General features: G+C 48.1%; 1 protein-coding gene across 4 annotated transcripts in view; it reads left to right on the top strand.

Moving 5' to 3' along the window:
* Positions 1–19,726, top strand: part of KCND3 (potassium voltage-gated channel subfamily D member 3) — a 104,705-nt gene that overhangs the window by 70,361 nt on the left and 14,618 nt on the right. For all 4 annotated transcript variants that reach the window (XM_088067015.1, XM_088067016.1, XM_005529281.2 and 1 more), the window contains exon 3: positions 8,642–8,804. In XM_088067015.1, the coding sequence (XP_087923141.1) occupies positions 8,642–8,804 (163 nt within the window). The remainder of the gene's footprint in view (positions 1–8,641; positions 8,805–19,726) is intronic.

Below are 19,726 nucleotides of genomic sequence, written 5' to 3'. Positions count from 1 at the left end.
GCATTTCTTGTCTATACTATCTATTATCTATTCATGTATTCTATATTATCTATTATCTATTATCTATTATCTATTATCTATTATCTATTATCTATTATCTATTATCTATTATCTATTATCTATTATCTATTATCTATTATCTATTATCTATTATCTATTATCTATTCATGTATTCTATATTATCTATTATCTATTATCTATTCCAGTGCATCTTCTGTCCTGTACAGAGGTGATGTGCAATCCCTGCTACAAATACTCCATTACAACTCACTCCCTTTGCTTCCAGTCACCCCTTCAACTTCTCTGAAACTGATTCCAAGTTCAACTTTCCCAGAGTCTGAAGCTTTCAAAAAGCCAATTCTTAAAAAGCTAATTAGTTCCCCATAGGCTTTTCTTTTTTTTTTTTTTTCCTCAGTAAATATTTCTGAGATTGCTTTTTGTATAATCAGTGTTAGCAACTCATTAAAATGCACAGTATGTGGATCATTTGGAATGTGACATGGCTCAGCATGGACACTCAAGCTGCTCAAAAAGACAGAAAAGCAAAAGATGAGGATAAAATGAAAGCAAAAACCCAGCATTTCCTTTAAGCTGACACCAGAGTTAAGGATTTAAGACAGGGCAGGGAGCCTTCAGCCCTGCTATTAGGAGAAAAGTCTAATTGCTCAATGCACTGCCTGCCCTCTCCAGCCTGTCTGTTCTCCAGAAAGATTCATTTTAGAGAGTTAAGAAGAAAAAAAAAAAATAAATAAAAAATGGATTCTCTGAGCAGGTAATTGTGTAAGGTTTTCACTCTGAGTAATATAAGGATTCTTCTTGAATTAATAATGAATGAAGTAATTTAAAAGGCCTTTAGTGTGTGCAGCCAGAAATAAATAATGCCTTAATCTGGGATATTTTATTTTCCATTAAAACAAACACTTTTTAAAAAGTGGGCATTACTGAGCAGCACTCAGTTGCTCTCATGCCAGATGCCTGAATCAGATGGACAATAATACTCAGGACGTTTTCCTCGTATTTCAAGCATGTTCTTGATGCCTGATGGCTGTGGAAAACAGGGAGGTTGGAAGGATCACTTTGGGTCACCAGGGGAAATTCCAGCTGAAGGAATGCCAAGCTGTTCCAGAGCCTGTGCATCCCTGTGCATCCCCTGTTTCCAAAGGCACAGCTTTGCTTTGTTCCCTCTCCTGCTGCCCCTTCAGCTCCATTCCCTACCGAGGGAACACTGAACCCCAGACTGATTCACTCTACACACAACATGAACTTCACATAAATGCCTAAACAGGCATACTAGGGGGAAAAAATCAGAAAATGACTTTAAAGTGGTCACTCTTTAGACTAGAAAACACTGCATGCAGAACTTCAACTTTTACGATTTTATTTCTCGTGTGACTTTTGTGTTCTTTGGCTAGAAAAGGGGTCGTGTGTCACTCAGCCTAATTAGCAGCTATTAGTCTTGACAACACAATGTGCTGTTGTTTTTCCCCTGCCAACAGAGAAGTGCTGTCAAGCAGAGGTCGCTGGTTTTGGCCACGGAGGTGTCTGGGCACTGCTCAGGTCCCCAGCTGCAGACAGCAATAAAATAAGGTGCTGGAGAGCTCATCAAATGAGTCACTCTCAAAATAGCCCCTCCAGCATCTCTGGTGATGCTGCATCTCCCTGCAGCACCCACAGCCTGGAAACAGGCAGCTGGAGGAGAACGGCTGGAAGACCTTATGGCACAGGGACATCAGAAGGCAGGGGACAGCTCTGTGGTGACAATGAAATGGCTTTGCAGAGGCTGCTCTTTTCCACCAGCCTTTTTATTGTGCCGACTTTTCGTCCTGGGTGGGGCACAGAGCTGGGGAGGGGCTGCTGGCTCTAAATCTCCACCAGCAAGGAGCTGGTGGCTCCATGGGTTTCTTTAGGCAGGAGAGGGGGCTCTGAGACCCCTGGAGCCTTCTCTCCCCCAGGTGAGCACTGCCAGCTCTCCCAGCCCGATTCCATGGGATGGGTGACCAGCTCCTGTGGCCTCCTCTGGATTCATTCCAGCAGCTCTGGGGTCCCCCAGGAGCAGCACAGGGGGACAGCACCTTCCTTGTCACCAGCAGAGCTGTCCTGGGGCAGACACCAGCTCCAGCCCTCCTGCCCTGCCCCAGGGGAGTGTTCAGACCCCTCGGAGCAGCCCCCACAGAGCCCAGGGGTCTCTGCTGGGTCTGGGGCCAGCACAGGAACGAGGGGATGGTGGATGCTTCATCCCATGGTCAGGCTGTGCTGCTCCTTGTCAAGGTGTTGAAGTGGGCAGGGGACATTGGCTGCCCAGAAGTGCAAATCCGTGTGGGTTTCCCAGCCAGGGAAAGCTGAAATACCTCCTGGAGCTGGGACAGAACCAATGCTCTGCCCAGTTCAGTATTTCTGCCTCACACGGCATTAACAGCTCCTTGGGAGCTGCTTTATCTCTCTGACCTTTTGCCCGGTACAGGAGAGACAAAAGAAGATTCTGCTCCAGCCTATAAACGTCTGCTTTTAGGACAATAGGGACAGAATAATATCATTATGTACTGTACAATGGACCATGATTTTGAAAGCCTTTTGCATGAAAGAGCTGGAATAAAGCATGGAATTAGCATGTAGCTCTCCAGGTGCAGGAGATCCCTCTTTATACTCCAAGCAATTCACTTGGCAATGTTGTGATTCACACCAAGGAGAGGAAAATGGTTCAAATTCAGCTGGAAGGTTTCAGTGGCATTGCCAGACTGGGGATAATGCAGGTGACAGCTCCTGTCCCTCATTTCATAGGTGCAAGTCCAAGGAAATCTTGCTAGTATTGCTTTGAACCCCCAGTGAAATAATGGCTGTGTCACTTCCAATGATCCAACAGAAAAGCAAACGTTGCTTGTTCCTCTCTGGGTTCTGTGTGTGCTGGACGAGCAGGAAATTAACAGCTGGCAAGAGGGGCTGGGGTTCTTGGATCTTTGGTTTTGGGTTTAATTCACCATTCCTCATCCCCCCTGCTGGAACGGGCCCCCACAGCTCACCTGTGCTGCCAGGCCAATGCTTTGGGTTGGAAGGCACCTTTCAAAAGCCATTTATTCCACCCCCTGCAGCGAGCCAGGGACATTTTCATCTGCTCAGAGCCCTGTCCTCTTGGCCTCACATCTCCAGGGGTGTCCAGCTGTGTTTTACAGAGTCCCAGGAGCACAGACTGCTTTGGGCTGGGACCTGGGGGGCTCCTGGTGCTTCCTGCAAGGCTGAGCTGTAAAGCTTTGGAGCAAGAGGATCTGCAAACAGGCTGTCAAACGAGAGCCTTGAACAGTAAATCAGCCGTGGCCAGGGAAGTACAGAGCCTATTTCATGCTAGGATTCTTTTACATTAAATATACTTATTTCTGCCTTGTTTGGAGCTGGGCAGCTCCCCAGCTGGGTATTCAACTGCGAGATCTGGCATGGTTTCACACTACTGTTTTCTTTTTCCCTGGCATAATTCATTTGGTAATGTTTTCATGGATGCTCTAGAAATTCTGCTGCAATTCCATCCCCCAGCCAAGCTGTGAGGGATGAGGGCTGGAGATGCCTATCAGCTTATCTTCAGCACTTGGATTCACTTTGATTTTCACTAAAGCTGTGGTCAGCAGTTGCTTAGTAGGGATTTTCCAGGTAAAGTTGCCTTTTTAATATTGTTCTGGCTTATAAATTCATAATTCCTACTGAGTTTAAATGATAAAAGGACACAGATATAGTCAAAATCGTCTTCCTCTGAGGAGAAACAAGTACTGGTGCTTCTGTAATGGTGAGAATTAGGAAGAGAGGAGGATTATTCCCTGATGGATTTCCCAGGGCAGCCTGTACCAACACTCACCAAAGCCAAATCAAGGGATAAGGTGAACTCAGAGTCAGTTGTAGGCTGCTCCTTCCTCCAGCTGCACGGAAAAGGTGACCTGAGAGCAACTGGTGGCAGGAATATTCCTTACAACAACAGCAGGCCCTGCCCAAGGAAACAGGAATGTTTGTGTGGCCTCAGGAACACGCTAAGTAGGTTATTTAATATGCAAAGGGTGGAGAATACTTAATATATTAACACACTGGTTCCATTTATTCCTCCTGGCTTGGATCAACTTCTCAGCCTGTAGGCAGTTAAAACAGATGGGCTGAATTTGGGTAACATTCAGACCTTGAGTTGGAGCTAAAAATGGAATTTCATTGGCAAGAAAAGTAGGTCAGAAAGCTAAAGCCCCTAGTCCTAAAATGATGAAAGGCTTCTAATCAAGTGCTCCCTATTACCATTCATTAAAGGGAGAAGGGGAAGAAAGATCTTTGGAGCCCTTTGCAGTGGGGTTTCAGTGAGGATCCTGCTCCCTGCAAGATCTGTTTTGGTGGGAGATGGGATGGGCAGCGATTGCCAGAGTCCTGCAGGATGGGAATGCTTTTCTTCATGGGCACGTAACAATTTACCCCGTGCTCCAGTCTCGGGAGGGCAGAGAGGATCTGCCAACCCTCAGTTCACGTCCCCACGCTGTCTCTGTCCTGCTGCCTCAGGTTCTGGGCTCTGGGGGCTCTGCAGGCTGGGACTCACACAGGGCCGAGTCTTTACAGGGCTTGCTTTGCTCTCCATCCCTCGCAGCGTGTCCAGCTGCTGCAGCCTGGCTTTGCTGGCACTGGCAGGGATGGTTCTGAGCAAATGGGGAGCCTGTCCCAGTGCTCCCAGTGCTCCCAGTGCTCCCAGTGCTCCCAGTGCTCCCCGGGCTCCCAGTGCTCCCAGTGCTCCCCAGTGCTCCCAGTGCTCCCAGGGCTCCCAGGGCTCCCAGTGCTCCCCAGTGCTCCCAGTGCTCCCAGTGCTCCCAGTGCTCCCAGTGCTCCCAGTGCTCCCCGGGCTCCCAGTGCTCCCAGTGCTCCCCAGTGCTCCCAGTGCTCCCAGGGCTCCCAGGGCTCCCAGTGCTCCCCAGTGCTCCCAGGGCTCCCAGGGCTCCCAGTGCTCCCAGTGCTCCCAGTGCCTCCAGTGCCTTCAGTGCTCCCAGTGCTCCCCAGTGCTCCCAGTGCTGCTCAGGGCTCTCGTCCCAGCTCCTGCTGCCGGGAGGATGGCGATGTGCTGGCTCAGAGGTGCTTCTGGAAGGTTCCAGGTGCTCTCTGCTCTGGCACAGCCTGGCTGGGGTATTGCTGCATTTCAGCCCTGCCAACACTTCCAGAGAGGCTCAGAATGTCCTGCCTGCCCTCCTGGGCTGGGTGTTCCCACCAACACCCCCAAACTGCAGCTTACTGCCTCATACCCATCTCCCTGGAGGAAAACAGATGTTGCCTCTTTTTATGATAGCTCGAGTTTTTCCATCAAACTTGTTAAAACACTGGATAATTTCTAACAGGAAAAAAGGGAATTCTAAACTGTTCATCTAAGTTATTCAGAGAAAAAGTGGAATTTACTTCAATGTAGAACCAATACAAGAAAAGCTGAATTTCACTTCGGAGAAAATACCTCCAGTCTTAAAAGGCAGTTAAGTGTGGAGGTTATTCATGATGTTTATAAATTCAGCTTTTCAGAGGAAGCTCTATTCCCTTTAGTTCTTGCCAAGCTGATAGATCTGGCAAAAAGTAATCTCAGGGTTTTTTTGCTTTATGTCATCTTAGATTCTGATCCTCAGATCTCAGTTTCAGCAGTGATAGATGTATCAGAAGAAGCTCTCTAAGACTGTTTTGTTTGGCTGAATTTAACAGCATTCTTGGCTGGGCAGGTCTTTCCTTGACCTGAGCTCAGGGCACTGTGAGCACCTCCGGGGGGCTCTGGGGAATCCACTGCCAGCAAAACTGAAAAATGCAGAAATGTTCACAGGGGACTGTTCAGCTCCTCAGCTCACCATTATCCCTGCAGAAAAAGCTCCCTCGTTTATCATAACAGTGGGGATTTATTGTCATACATGAGCTACAAAAGTCTCTTTGGCTCTTTCTTTCTGTGCTGACAAAAGCCCACCCTGCCCACGTCTGGGGTTTTTCCCAGTAAGGGTGAGGGTGTGATACAGTTTTCAAAAGCTCCTGTTTCCTTGGTAATTGGAGCTTTTCACCCTGAACCTGACAGCAAGTTCTTCTTGGTCAATATTTAATTTAATTTAAATTCTGATGTGGGCACTAATACTCCAATCCAGTTATGGGAATTAGGTCTGAGCAGTCCAGGGCACTCAGAGCCAGGGCTGGGCAGGGCTGTGAGGAGGCACCAGGGTTGATTTTGAGTTTATTTCTCTGTTTTACCCAGGTCAGTGAGGGCTGATTTTGAGTTTATTTCTCTGTTTTACCCAGGTCAGTGAGGGCTGATTTTGGGTTTGTGTTTTACCCAGGTCAGTGAGGGCTGATTTTGGGTTTGTGTTTTACCCAGGTCAGTGAGGGCTGATTTTGGGTTTGTGTGCCCAGCACGAGGGGTTACTGCTGGGGCTGCTCCTGCTCTGATGGACCCTGCACCCCTTAACCACACAAAGAGCGAGGAGCTAATTACCCCTTCCTCAGTGGGGAGCCAAGCTACAGAAAGCTACAAAGATTTACTGGAGGTCACATTAAATCCCACGAACTCGCAGCCTCCTGTTGTGTTCGTGCAGCTCAAACACCCCCTTAGACCCTCTGAATGTTAATTATTACCCAATTCCTCCATCCTCTCGCTGCTCTAATGAGATTATTGATGAATTGCTTAAAATGCACTTTCTAGAGAAGTTTTTTAGATGACAAGTTGCCTTTTATTAAACAAATTAATGGGAAAGTTGAGTTCTCTCATTCCAGTCTGGGGAAAAGAAGTTTTGGGTTTGAAATGCCTAATTAGTACTAACTGAAATCCAATAGCTGAGTTTATTTGGCACTGTACCTGATATAAATATGCCACAGGGCCATTAGTACCTTGTGGTAGCATCAGGACAGAAATAGTCTCTCTGGCAATTAATATTGCAGGAGCTGTGGATGTCAAGAGAGGAGCAGAACAATTGCAGCTCCAGAGGCTCGTTCCTGTCAAAGTCAGAGAGAGGCTTCCCCATCAGTGCCAGGGGATGGACACGGAGCTCCAGCTGGGTTTGCCTCTGATGAACAAAGCTGAGATATTCCAAACTCAGGGCTGACATTTCCACGTCACAGGTCAGCCCAGAGACGTTCCCAAGTGCCTGCTGTCCCAGGCAGCAGATCCCCAGAGGGAGGATCCAGGAGAATCCTCCATGGAGAGCTGCAGTGGACACGGTGTCCCCAGTGCCAGGTCCTGTCCCTCAGCCACCACTGAGCTCTTCTTCTCAGGAGCTTTGCAAATGAACTTCTCCATCTCCCCACAAAATCCTTGCTGCTCCCAGGGTTTCATCTCTCCTGGAGGTGTTTTAAAGCACCTTCTCTGAAGTCCCAACTAAGGAGCTAACTCTCAGTCTGCATGTAAGAACAAAACTCCCTGAGACAGACTGTGTGCCAGACACTTCTTATTATACTCTCTGCAAATGCACAGAAGGGCTTTTTCTCCCTGCTCCAGGTCACTGAGATCATGTTTGAGGCATATGATTAATTTTCAGCCTTATTGTGTTAAGGGCCAGCAGGAGAAAAGTGAGATTTTTTTTTTTAGACCAGTGTTAAATGAGGTAGAAGAACTTGTCACTTAGCAAGAGCTTTGAAATGATCTTTGCATAAAGCAGCAGCCAAAAAGTTAACAGACATGAAGAGCAATCTATTGATTTGAGGTGTTCTGAGGGGTTTTGATGCGGGTGAGGACAGGAGAAGGATTCTGGTCAGGATAAATAAGCCTTGGCTAATGGTGCCTGAAGCAGTTAACGTGCAAGGAGTGAGTCCTGCTCTTACTCAGCCCCTCATGCCAACAAGTTCTTGCACGGGGACAAGAAGTTCAGCTGATAAAAAGGTGGTTTGAAATGTTTGTTTTTCCTCTTGGATGTAAATTATTCTTAGCTGAACTCTATTCCCCTCAAAGCTCTTTGCTGGTCATGGACTGACATCAAATGTAAAAATAAAGTTTCAATTGTGATAAATCATTTCTCTTTAAAACATTTGTTGCAGTGAGCACCAGAACATCTCAAAGATAACCACAGGAATCCCAAATACCATCTGATAGCAACCAGGGGCTTCTCTAGATTGCAGTTTTCATCTTTTCTCCACGGCAGAGGGGCTCCAGCCCTCAGAGCATCTCCATGGCCTCCTCTGCACTCGCTCCAGAAGCTCCACACGCTCTTTATGCAACACAAATTACAGCACAAGATTGTTGGGTCCAACCCAATGCAGAGCTTTGTATGAATATTTTACAGCTGGTCTCACGTCCCTGAGAATTCACCTTTTACCAAATGCAGACTTTGAACAACCCCCAAATTTCTGACTGTGCAGATGGCAGGGAAGCTGCTGGGGTTTGAAATGGAAGTGTAAATCCGTCCTCATTTGCACCTGGATACCAGGGAATGAAAATACATGAACCTGCTCCCCAGCAGACGCAGGGTTTGAAGTCTGCTGAGCTCATCTGCACGGAGAGGTGGGTGCAGAAGGAGCGAGGATGTGAATTTCAACACCCAGCAGCTGCCTGCAGCAGCACCTCTGTTTTGTGCCACAGAAGTGCCTTTCTTTGGCGAGCCCAGCTGGAGCGGGGGCCCAGCACCGCGAGCTGTCCCCCGCTGCTGCCCAGGGCCCTGCCGAGCTCCCCCTCTCTGTTTGTGCCCTGCAGTTATGGTGACATGGTGCCCAAGACCATCGCTGGCAAGATCTTCGGCTCCATCTGCTCGCTGAGCGGGGTGCTGGTCATCGCGCTGCCCGTGCCCGTCATCGTGTCCAACTTCAGCCGCATCTACCACCAGAACCAGCGCGCAGACAAGCGCCGGGCACAGAAGGTGAGTGACCCCAGCCCTGCCCGGGCACTGTGGGACAGACACCGGGCCCTGAGGGACAGACACCGGGCCCTGAGGGACAGACACCGGGCACTGTGGGACAGACACCGGGACACCGGGCCCTGAGGGACAGACACCGGGCACTGAGGGACAGACACCGGGCCTTGTGGGACAGACACCGGGCCCTGAGGGACAGACACCGGGCACTGTGGGACAGACACCGGGCACTGTGGGACAGACACCGGGCCCTGAGGGACAGACACCGGGCCCTGAGGGACAGACACCGGGCACTGTGGCACACCGGGCCCTGTGGCACAGACCTGTGGGACACCAGCCCTGTGGGACACTGAGCCCTGTGGGACACCGAGCCCTGTGGGACACTGAGCCCTGTGGGACAGACACCAGGACAGCTGGCACTGTGGGACAGACACTGGGACACCGGGCCCTTTGGGACAGACACCAGGACACTGGGCACTGTGGGACAGACACCGGGCCCTTTGGGACAGACACCAGGACACTGGGCACTGTGGGACAGACACCGGGACACTGGGCACTGTGGGACAGACACCAGGACACTGGGCACTGTGGGACAGACACCGGGACACCAGGCACTGTGGGACAGACACCGGGACACCGGGCACTGTGGGACAGACACCGGGACACTGGGCACTGTGGGACAGACACCGGGACACCGGGCACTGTGGGACAGACACCGGGCACTGTGGGACAGACACCGGGCACTGTGGGACAGACACCAGGACACCGGGCACTGTGGGACAGACACTGGGCACTGTGGGACAGACACCGGGACAGCTGGCACTGTGGGACAGACACCGGGACACTGGGCACTGTGGGACAGACACCGGGCACTGTGGGACAGACACCGGGCCCTGTGGGACACCGGGCCCTGCCGGGTGAGCTGGGAGCTCCCTGTTCTGGCACTGCTCGGGCTCTGCTCAGGTCATCCCCTCTAAACCATTCCCAAATTGTTCCCACACCGTGGCCAAAACCTGCAGGGCCCCCAAAGGTTCTGGAAAGGGGACACAGAACAGACAAAACTCCCCAGCACCAAACACAGCAGAAACAATGCAAAGGAAGTGCCTGAACTCACACCCTGCAACAGGCACTGATGGAAACCCCAGAACAACTGCCAGTCCCCCCCTCAAAACACAACACACAGCCCAAAACAGAACAAAATACGCCACGGTAGTTCCTGCTTGGCTCTTCCCCAGGACTTGTGGTCTGAAAAACCATTGTCATCAAATTTCAGCTGCAGAACCCCCCACCACGTGTTTTAATGTTCCAGTGGCATCCAACTCTGAGCCACATTTCACAACAGGTTAATGTGGAAACCTCGCACACAACTGGATGGACTCTTGTACAAAGTTCTCCTATTATATGGCATAAAATTGCACCCAGGTAATGACTCCTCTAACCACATTTTTAGCTCAAGGAAAATAAACTCATATGATCCCACAAAATTTCAATGCTGGCTGACCCAAAGTCCGACCAGGACAATTTATACATCCCACTTTGGAAGGAGAAGCTCCCATCAAATATGCACCACCTAAGGTCCTCATTCCTGCACATGCTGTACCGCTGGATTTTTGGCATCAGGAGCAACAAGGCTGTTATTATTCACCTTTCCTGCATATTGTCTGAAACAAATATATAGCTGTGTGCACATGCACCCTTAAATCATCCCCAGGAGCTGTTTGTCCTTCTGGCTGCTTTGCTCCTTGCTGTCTCTGGAATTTCAAATACACCCATCCAGCAACATGGGCTTATCAGCACACAGCCCCTCAAAGCTGTGACTGGAACACTGGGAATACACAAAAGCCCCTGGAAATGTGAAGGGATTACTGAATATTCCAAATTCCGAACAGTTTTTGCCAGTGGAAGCTCACTGAGTCACTAAGAGAGTATAACAGATTTACTATATCTCTATTTCAATCTGCTAAATTACACCACAGCCAGAATCAGGTTTCTACAACAACTGCAAACCAAAGGCCTGAGGTTCTTTTTCTCCCTGTGGAATGCTGTCTGCCAGAAATCCAAGACTCAGGGGACCTGATGGAGAACAGTAGTAGGAAAATGTGTTATTTCTGCTTCAGGCAAGCATCTGGGCTGTGCCTGCTTCTTGCATCTCAGGGAGCTGACAGCAGAGAGCTCAGATACAAGACCTACAAAACCACAAAATTTGGCAGTCAAAACACAAAAGGGGAGTAGCAGAGAGACAGAACTGTGCAGGAATGAGCTGCAGCTGCAGCAAGTCACCACTGGATCTTACAAACCCCTGCCTGAGGTTTGACGTGGCACACGTGAAAGGGTTTTGGAGGGAGAGTTGTTTGCTCAGTCACACGACACAAGAGAGATAAAAGGAGGGTAAAGGTATCCTAAAGCCCACCCTGGGGATCATTTGGTCAGTGAATTTCAGTCATTGCAGAGTGAATTGTCAAGAGTGAGGCTGCACCCAGACACGAGGCTTTGGGATTTCACCTGTGACAGGAACAGGTGAGGTGTCAAAGCGTGGGAAGGACAAGGATGATCAGGGAGAGATTTATGGGGACAATGTTCAACAGCCAATTTCAAGAACTGAAGACTTTGAGAGGAAGCTCTTGTTCTGCTGAAAGAGCACCAAAACAGAGACAGAACCTGCTCCACAGCCCAGCCCAGGCACAAAGCCATGGGCCAGACAAGACCTGGGGCACAGAGAGGCTCCAGAACTGACTGCAGGTCTGTGCTCCTGGGCCCTCTCTCTGGGCAGCAAACCAAGGCTTCTTCCTCTGAATCAGCTTTTCCCTTTATTCTTTGGCCTGTGATCCACTTGCTAACAGGGAAAAGTCCCACCACCTTTGATGCCAATATGATTGATTGCAGCTTTTATAAAGGTTTGCTGTATTGACACACACAGTGTATAATTTCCCCCCATTTGAATTTCTAATTCCCTTGATATTGGTGGAATTTCTCAGTTAAGGAACTTTTCTCGAGTCAGAAGTGTGAGTAATTTTCACATGATCAGCACTGCATGAATACTAAAAAGCAGGAAAGAGAGAGAATCACGTTAATGACAGTCCCTCTGGAGATGGTCAGGATGTACAGAGGGACATTAAGGATCTGCTTTGATACCACACTTGTTCCAGCATCATCCCACACTGAACTGAACCCCATCTTCAGAAACAGTTAAAACTCTGCCCCCATCTCATTAAAGTTACAAAGATATTTGCATGGCTTTTTCAAGAAGGTTGGGAAAACCTCTTTGCTCTCAGTCCTTGAATATGAAGAACTCACCAGCAGAAGCTCCTTATAACAGAATTTAGGAGACAGCTCTGAATCAACAGTGTCTTCCTTTAGCACACCAGGAACTTAGTGAGTTCCTGATCTCTTTGAATTGAAGTTTCTTGGGCATGCATTAGGATAAATGCTTTGAAAGTTCTGTTTAGTTTGAGAATCATAACTTCTATGATCTACTGGTAGATTTCAAGATAAAGCTACAGACTTGATTTATGTTTTTCTATGAACTCAGACTGAGGTTTTCCAGTGACAAAGGCAGAAATACTGTGCAAGCATCAGATTGGCTGGACTGGCATTCCCAGGTTGGAAAGGAGGGGTGTGAGAGAAGCTGGACTCTGCAGCACCAGGAGAACACAGCCCAGCCCTGGTGTCCCCTGGTTCTGATGTGCTCAGTCCTAACTTTGCCTCTCAACTCTTGAGGGGGCTCTGGTCTAGCAGGAAGAGGTATTTAAGTAATGTGAATAAAATACCAGGAGGTGGCTGTTACTCATCAGCAGCTATTCTTCAACTATCTGAGGAGAAATGTTCCTTAAAAAGAAAAAAACCCCCACCAAATACAAAACCCAACTACCAGTGATCTAATCACTTTAAAGATAAATTATTCTTTGCCAAACCTGTACTGTGAGACAATTAATTATACAGAGATCTGGCAAATCTTAATTCATTGTGCTGTGGCATCAAATTCTGTCCTCTGGCATGCAGCAAGGAGCGGGTCAGTGTGAATGGAGGAGGAATTGATCATTTGTGACAAGGTTCATTTTGGTAAAATTGTTGTGTTTTTCTCCTTCCTCAACGACTTTTTTTTCCCCCTTTTTTGACTGATGTGCTAAGAATAGACCTTCCTGACTTTGAAATGATGCTGTTCTTTAGTGAATGTCACAGCCTTGGATTTAAAAGGGAACGTGACACTTAAAAGGCTTGACAATAGAATAACTTTGTAATTCAGATGATGCTGGAGGAGCCCCTCTCGCTGTGCTCAGTTTGCAGCAAAGATGCTCCACGGAGGAGGAGGAGACGGAGCTGGTGCTGGGTGGAGGACAACACCTCCCACTTGCCCACCCTGGCAAGGAGAGGCAGAGGCAGCTGCTGACAGCTCCTGCAACGCTGCTCCTTTAGCAGCAGCGGGGAAGGAGAGCAGGCCATTGTTTGTGAGCTGGAGAAGGGGTGAGCACAGAGCCCAGGCACAGTTATTGTCCCCAGCAGGGACAGGCAGGGCTGGGGCTGACACGGGGGACAGCAGAGCCACAAGGGCTAAAAGTCAGCAGGGTTGCTCTGGATCAGAGGTTCAAAGGGTGGCCTCTCACAAAATGAGGTACCACAGCATCAGGAAAAATGTAAACGTTCAGATGTTGGGGGAAAAAAGAAAAACCCAGCCCTGCCTGAAGTGCATTTATCATTGAATAGTGAGATTTGCTAAATGAGCTGGGATAGCTGATAATCTCAGGGGGATTGGCATGGCCTCGGTGCTGCATTTCACACGGGCCACACCGAAGCTGCCAACAAATCCAGAGGCTGGGTAATCACAGTGCTTGGTTTCAAGTCTGCAGTAAATGTGCTTTTGACGACTACAGCCTCTCAGGGTGTTCAATTCATTTCATTTATTATCTGGTGCCCTTTGGCTCCCTGAGAACAAGCAATGTACTGCCAAAGCCTTGAGACAGACTTCTCATTCCCTCCTGCAGGCTGCAAGCTTCCAGGAGAGAACCAAACACAGATTCAGACAAGGCAAGGACTACCCAGGACAGAATCGTTTTGCAGAGCTACTCCCACGTAAAACTCTAATATCGAGCTGAAAACTGTGTCCCAGGCTGTGAGAGAGCAGAGGGGATAAACTGGGCGGGGGAAGTGGACACATTGTCTGGGGGATGAATGAAAGCATCAAGCACAGAGCAATTCCAGCAGCAGGGAGAAGCTGATGAGAGGAAGAGGACAGAGGGAGGGGATTCCATCTCCTCGGGAGATGGTGGCACACAGGCAGCTCAGGAAGAGGTAACTATGGAGATGCTTAAAAGGGGCTCCAGCCAAAAGGAAGGGAGAGCAGGGACACAAATGTCTGATTGCTCCTCAAGAGGATGTAGGAGCAGCCTGTTCCAGACCCTGGGAAGCTGCAGCAGTAGAGCTGGGAGAGGGGAGAGGTGCTGGGAAAGGCTGAGCTCTGGGTTTGTGTCATCCCCACACCCTTGAGGAAGACGTCCCACACACCTGTCAATAACCAGGCCATTATAATAATTGATTTGTTACAGAGCAGGGGAGTCAGTTTTGAAATGTTCTGTTTTTCAGCTGACACCCTAAATTTTGGAGGTGGGTTACTGAACTTCAGAGCGTGGAAAAGAACGGCCAGAAAAAGTGACTGGAGCTGTCTAAGGAGAGCTCAGCAACAGAACATGACTCAGTTCCAGCAGGGGATGGGGTTGGGAACTTAGGGGGAGAGAGAAACAGTAAGGTTAAAACTGGAGCTGGCTGACATTTAAAGAACATGTTTTTTTCAACCAGAATGAATCTGTGTGGAATATGTTTTTGTTGTTGTTGATATTTAACAGTCTTTGACAGGAGGAAAAAAGCTTTTTATTCTTTTTTTTTTTAAAAGATATTTCATTTTTGCCAGGCTAGGTACCTCTTTCTCTGTCACATCCCTTAATAGAGTTCAGGGGAAAAAGAAACCCAAACAAACAAGCCAACCAGGAATCCTGCCTCTTTTCTTTCATATCAACGAGGAAAGCAAAATAACATTTTCCATTAGTTCAGCTATTCCAAATTCCCCGAGTCCCAAATTGTGTAAGACAAGGAGCTGTCTCCTCTGAGAGGAAGGGCTGAAATCAGTGAGCTCCAGTTTATGGGTTCAGCCTCCAAAGCAAGCCCACACATCCAAATATTAAAGCCTGCTGTCAGCAGTGGCCCAGTGCCCAGCTGGAATGCCTTCCACACACATCCAGAAGCTGCTCCACATTTATTTCCAGTTTCACATCATGTCTCAGTCATAGCCCAGGATGTACAGGAACCCACCTGGTCCATCCCCAGGGCTGTCCTGGGTCACCTCAGCACTGTCAGGCTGTCCCTGTTGGGTGCCCAGGTTTGTGGCAGCCTCTGGCTCTGTTCTGTAGCACAGCTGGGAGGATTTGTAATGGCTCATGCTGCCCTCTCCATCCCAGATGTCAGAGTAAATGCAGGCTGAAATCGCCTCGTCAAGGAGTCCTGGATCAAAGCATTCAGCCAGAAAATGTTGGGAAGCCCTCTCTTCCTTTGGAATTGGCTGCTGGTGATCAGATTCTTTGCTGTTGCCTTCATCACCCAGTTAATGCCGAAATAACCGGCCTGGGCTGGGCACAGCAGCTCCCACCCTGGGGATTCCGAATTCACCGACACCCCTGGGGCAGCCTGCCCTCCCTGCTGTCCCTGTCCCCTCTCCAGCAGGACCACAGCCAGGATCTGGGCTGGTTTTCCCCCGGTGCAGGAGCTTTGTCAGCACACATCTCGGGAGCAGGCAGGGGCAGTTTCAGTAGGAAGAGCACCCCTGACACGGCTCTGGGTGATTCCAGTTCCCAGCAGGGAACGCTTTGCTCAGTGCTGAGAGCTCACACAGGGAGAAGGGGGAGAGCTGGGATCAGCCCCTCGCTCCTGTCCCACAGAGTGAACATCCCTGAGCCATTCCCTTCCTCTCTGCAGGCTCCACACCATTAATTAGTGCTCATGCAGCAGGGCCAGGACCTTGGCATGTGACACCAGATCAAACTCTGTTAATTCCTCCATCCCCTGAATACTTCATAGCTATTAATTAGGGGTGTGAGCTGTATGAAAGATGTTATAGAAGTGAGCTCTGGAAACACAGATCAGAAAGGACAGACAGATAAATCACAGGCAGACAGCTGCTCATCACATTTGGCTTCCCGTGAAGCACTGAGCCTTATTTTGGACTAATGGAGAACAGCAGCATCTCTGATAATGATGCAGAAAAACATGAGGGTCTTTTCTTGCCACTTTTTTTTAAGTAATAAGTTTCTAGACAAGCTCTGACACACCCTGATGTACACCTCACAACAATTCCAGTTATTCTAGATTATTCCCACTACAGTTGGGCACCTCTTTAGCACATCCTTGGAGCAATTCTGATCCAAGCTCTAAAAATCTGTTCCAGCATTAATGCTATAAAAAAAGTATTAATGTATGAAGGAATTTCTTTTGCTATTATTTCAAGAAGGGAGGGAGAAGGGAAGAGATGTGGTTTTGTCACTCAGCTGGGCTGGTAGTGTGGGAACTCCAGCAGAGAAGAAGATTTGCATTTCAGCCAAGTTGCAGCAACCATGTAAAACATAATTCAAACAAGGGAAAACTGTCCATAAGTCAGTCCTTACACGGAACAAGGTCTGGCTGGAACCCTTACCGGGTGGATGAATACACAGACAACACACAGGCTGGAAATGAGAAGGAATTTCCTAAACCGAAGAAAGAATTTCTGAAACAAATGTCCTGTAGGGGTAAGAGCTTCACTAAGTCTGAGGCAGAGCTTGTTAAGCTCAAGATGAGAACGTACAAAAAGGAATTTACAACAGGAGGGACCAGGCCCAGGGCTCCAGGGGCTGCCTGACCATCCTGCCAGTTTTGCATATTGTGACCCTTTGAAAATCCCCTCTTTAATCACTCAGGATATCTGTGACTGGTGGAGGTCCAGATCCATTAAACTCCATATTCTGTGCATTGTTCCACAAATAGCCTGAACACGATGTTCCTCAGTGTTGGAAAAGATTAAACGATAAAGTTCATTGGAAATGATGTTCTGTTGCTTTAATGGTGCCAAGGGTAAGGTAGCATTAAAAGGAGAGGCTCAGAGGAGGAGAGGGGAATCTTTCATCTCTGGAAAGTAATGAAGAGGCCCAAAATAAGATCGAGGTCTGACTGTAAGTGGTGCCATCAAATTATATAGGAATATAATGAGTTCTACACCACCTAATTTCCATATGCAGCTCTATAACATTTCCCCCAAAGCAAAAGTGACAGAGCATTTAAACTTGGCTCAGAAGCTGTTTAATGTAAAGGTTTGAGAGGAAGTAAAATCCAAATGTGCATACTTTGTTTCTTAGGGAGAAAAAGAGAGGTTAAAAGGAGAAGAAAGTGTTGCTCTTAGATCCTGTAGCAGTGCTGTGCTCTGTTTAACTCTACAACCTGCTTGTCACCTTTCCATCTTCCAGAACCAACCACATCCTTTCCAGATAGAACTTTAAGTCCAAACCCCAAACAAGCATCAGATGCAGGCAAAAGCAAGAAAATCAAGCACTTGCTGAATGACTGTGATATTTCACCCTGAGAATAAAAACCAGATCCAAAACACTCACTGATGACTCAGGAGAGCAGCTTCATCTCAGCCTTAAAGGCCCAGCAGTGCTCACCTACTACAGCAACCACCAATAACATTCAAACTATCAAATATTGAGGGAGAAGCATTAAAACATGATTAATTACCTTGTGTAGCTACACTATCTGCAGGTTTAAAACTCCTCGAGGTTTAGCAGTAAAGGGAGACAGGACATGGACAGAGCAGCCCTCACCTGAGGAAAGGCTGAGGAGGGCTGTGGTCTCCAGAAGGGGCAGCTGCTTAATGCATGAGTTGTGCACATGTGGAGACAGCCAAAAACCACATGGAAAACGGGTGGAGGTGGCTCAAAATCCGTTGATCTCATTAATATTTAAATACCTTCAGGTGTGTGTGGTTTGGAACTCTCCAAGAACCAGCTGGACAAACGGTAGGGGTGGATGTACCTTCAGGTGTGCATGGTTTGGAGCTGCCCAAAAACCACATGGACAAAGGGTGGAGGTGGAGCTAAGTCCGTTGATCTCATTAATATTTAAATACCTTCAGGTGTGCATGGTTTGGAGCTGCCCAAAAACCACATGGACAAAGGGTGGAGGTGGAGCTAAGTCAGTTGATCTCATTAATATTTAAACACCTTCAGGTGTTTGGAGCTGTTCAGAACCAGCTGGATCAGGGTGGAGGTGGCTCAAGATCCATTGACCTCATTAATAATTAAACACCTTCAGGTGTGTGTGGTTTGGAGCTGTTAAGAACCAGCTGGATCTAAATCAGTTGACCTCATTAATATTTAAATACCTTCAGGTGTGCATGGTTTGGAGCTGTTCAGAACCAGCTGGATCAGGGTGGAGGTGACTCAAGATCCACTGACCTCATTAATATTTAAACACCTTCAGGTGTTTGGAGCTGTTCAGAACCAGCTGGATCAGGGTGGAGGTGACTCAAGATCCACTGACCTCATTAATATTTAAACACCTTCAGGTGTGTGTGGTTTGGAGCTGTTCAGAACCAGCTGGACCCAGGCTGGAGGTGGCTCTGCAGAGTTAGACCAGGGGAGCCAGGATTTGATTCCTGAGGTCCTTTCCAACCTCATCCTGAGAGTGATAATGCTGAAACCAGCTCTGGTGCACAGAGGGAGAAGGGGCTGCAGGGCCTGCAGAGAGTTCCTGACTTACAGGTTCTCCACTCCCTGCTTGCTCAGGAACAGAAGATCTGGAAAGCTGAAGTTTTCTGGCAAATATGGAACTGTGTCATAGGTTGTTACTGAATAGGTTTTTTCTCCCACATAAATCAAGAGTGAGTGTTATCTCCATAAGAACTGGATGAAAATCATTAATAAATAATAATTAGGTGTTTCCTGAGCCTGCCATCTGGTAAGCATTTCTCCCAGCCAGCAGCTCCTGCTCCCTGCACTTCTCCAAAAAGCAACAAGATGAACTCAGGCTCTTCCCTCTCCTCTGCCAGCCTCTTTGGGAAGTGCAGACACCAAGACACTGCACCCTCCCCACCTGGGCAGGTCTTCACTGCCCTTCCTGCTTATTTTGAACCTCCAGTTTCTTAAAAACCAGCAAAGCCCAGAAGTTACTGAGCCCTGCCTCCCATCCTGCTCAGAGAAACACGTGGGCTCCAAGATAACCAAATTAATCATTCTAACCTGTAAGTGGCTGTCATTAGTATTATTATTTTCATCATATAAATTATCTTCCAGATTAGGTCATATGCATTTTGAGATCCTGTGGTTTCCTAGCAACTCCTCTCCCCATCTCCATGCAGACACAGTGTGCCGTTTGCTTTTCCTTTTTTAGCCTCCTGTGCAGGGGTTATTTCAGTAACAGTGATCTCAGGCCTGGCCCTGGTGACCTTTAGTCTGTCACATTTTGGGGAGAAGATGCAAAAGACAATCATCCCCCCCAAAATGACATTTGCAGCAGAAGGCCAGAGAGCCACAGGCTTCCACCTGCCCATCTTCTGTGCCCAGACCAGCAGCGCTGAGCTCTGCAGGACAGGGATGACAAAAACATGCCCACATGTGGCAAAAACTGGCAGAATTTGGAAGAAAATAAACCCTTCTTTACTGTCAGAATTGATCAAAGTGCCAGACCCCACAGAGACACAGGACAGGACCCCAAACACCAGGCAGAGCTTGTGTCCCTGACAGAGACACTTTCCAAAGAATTCACATTTGTACACAGACATTCACAGAAAAACCTGAGCTGTTGTTTTCGAGTTGTTTCTAGTCCAATGAAGGAAACTGTCTGGAGGGCCAAACCAATTTTAGGCACCAATTTTAATTAACTTCTCTAGCTGAGTTAATCAAGATATCTACCAA

This window comes from Pseudopodoces humilis, chromosome 26 (genome assembly GCF_049639895.1).
Source record: "Pseudopodoces humilis isolate 2021_Gansu_Grassland_sample_001 chromosome 26, ASM4963989v1, whole genome shotgun sequence".
Classification (NCBI taxonomy): Eukaryota; Metazoa; Chordata; class Aves; order Passeriformes; family Paridae; genus Pseudopodoces; species Pseudopodoces humilis.
Note: the sequence above shows the minus strand (reverse complement) of the source record. Positions and strands in the feature narration are given on the sequence as shown.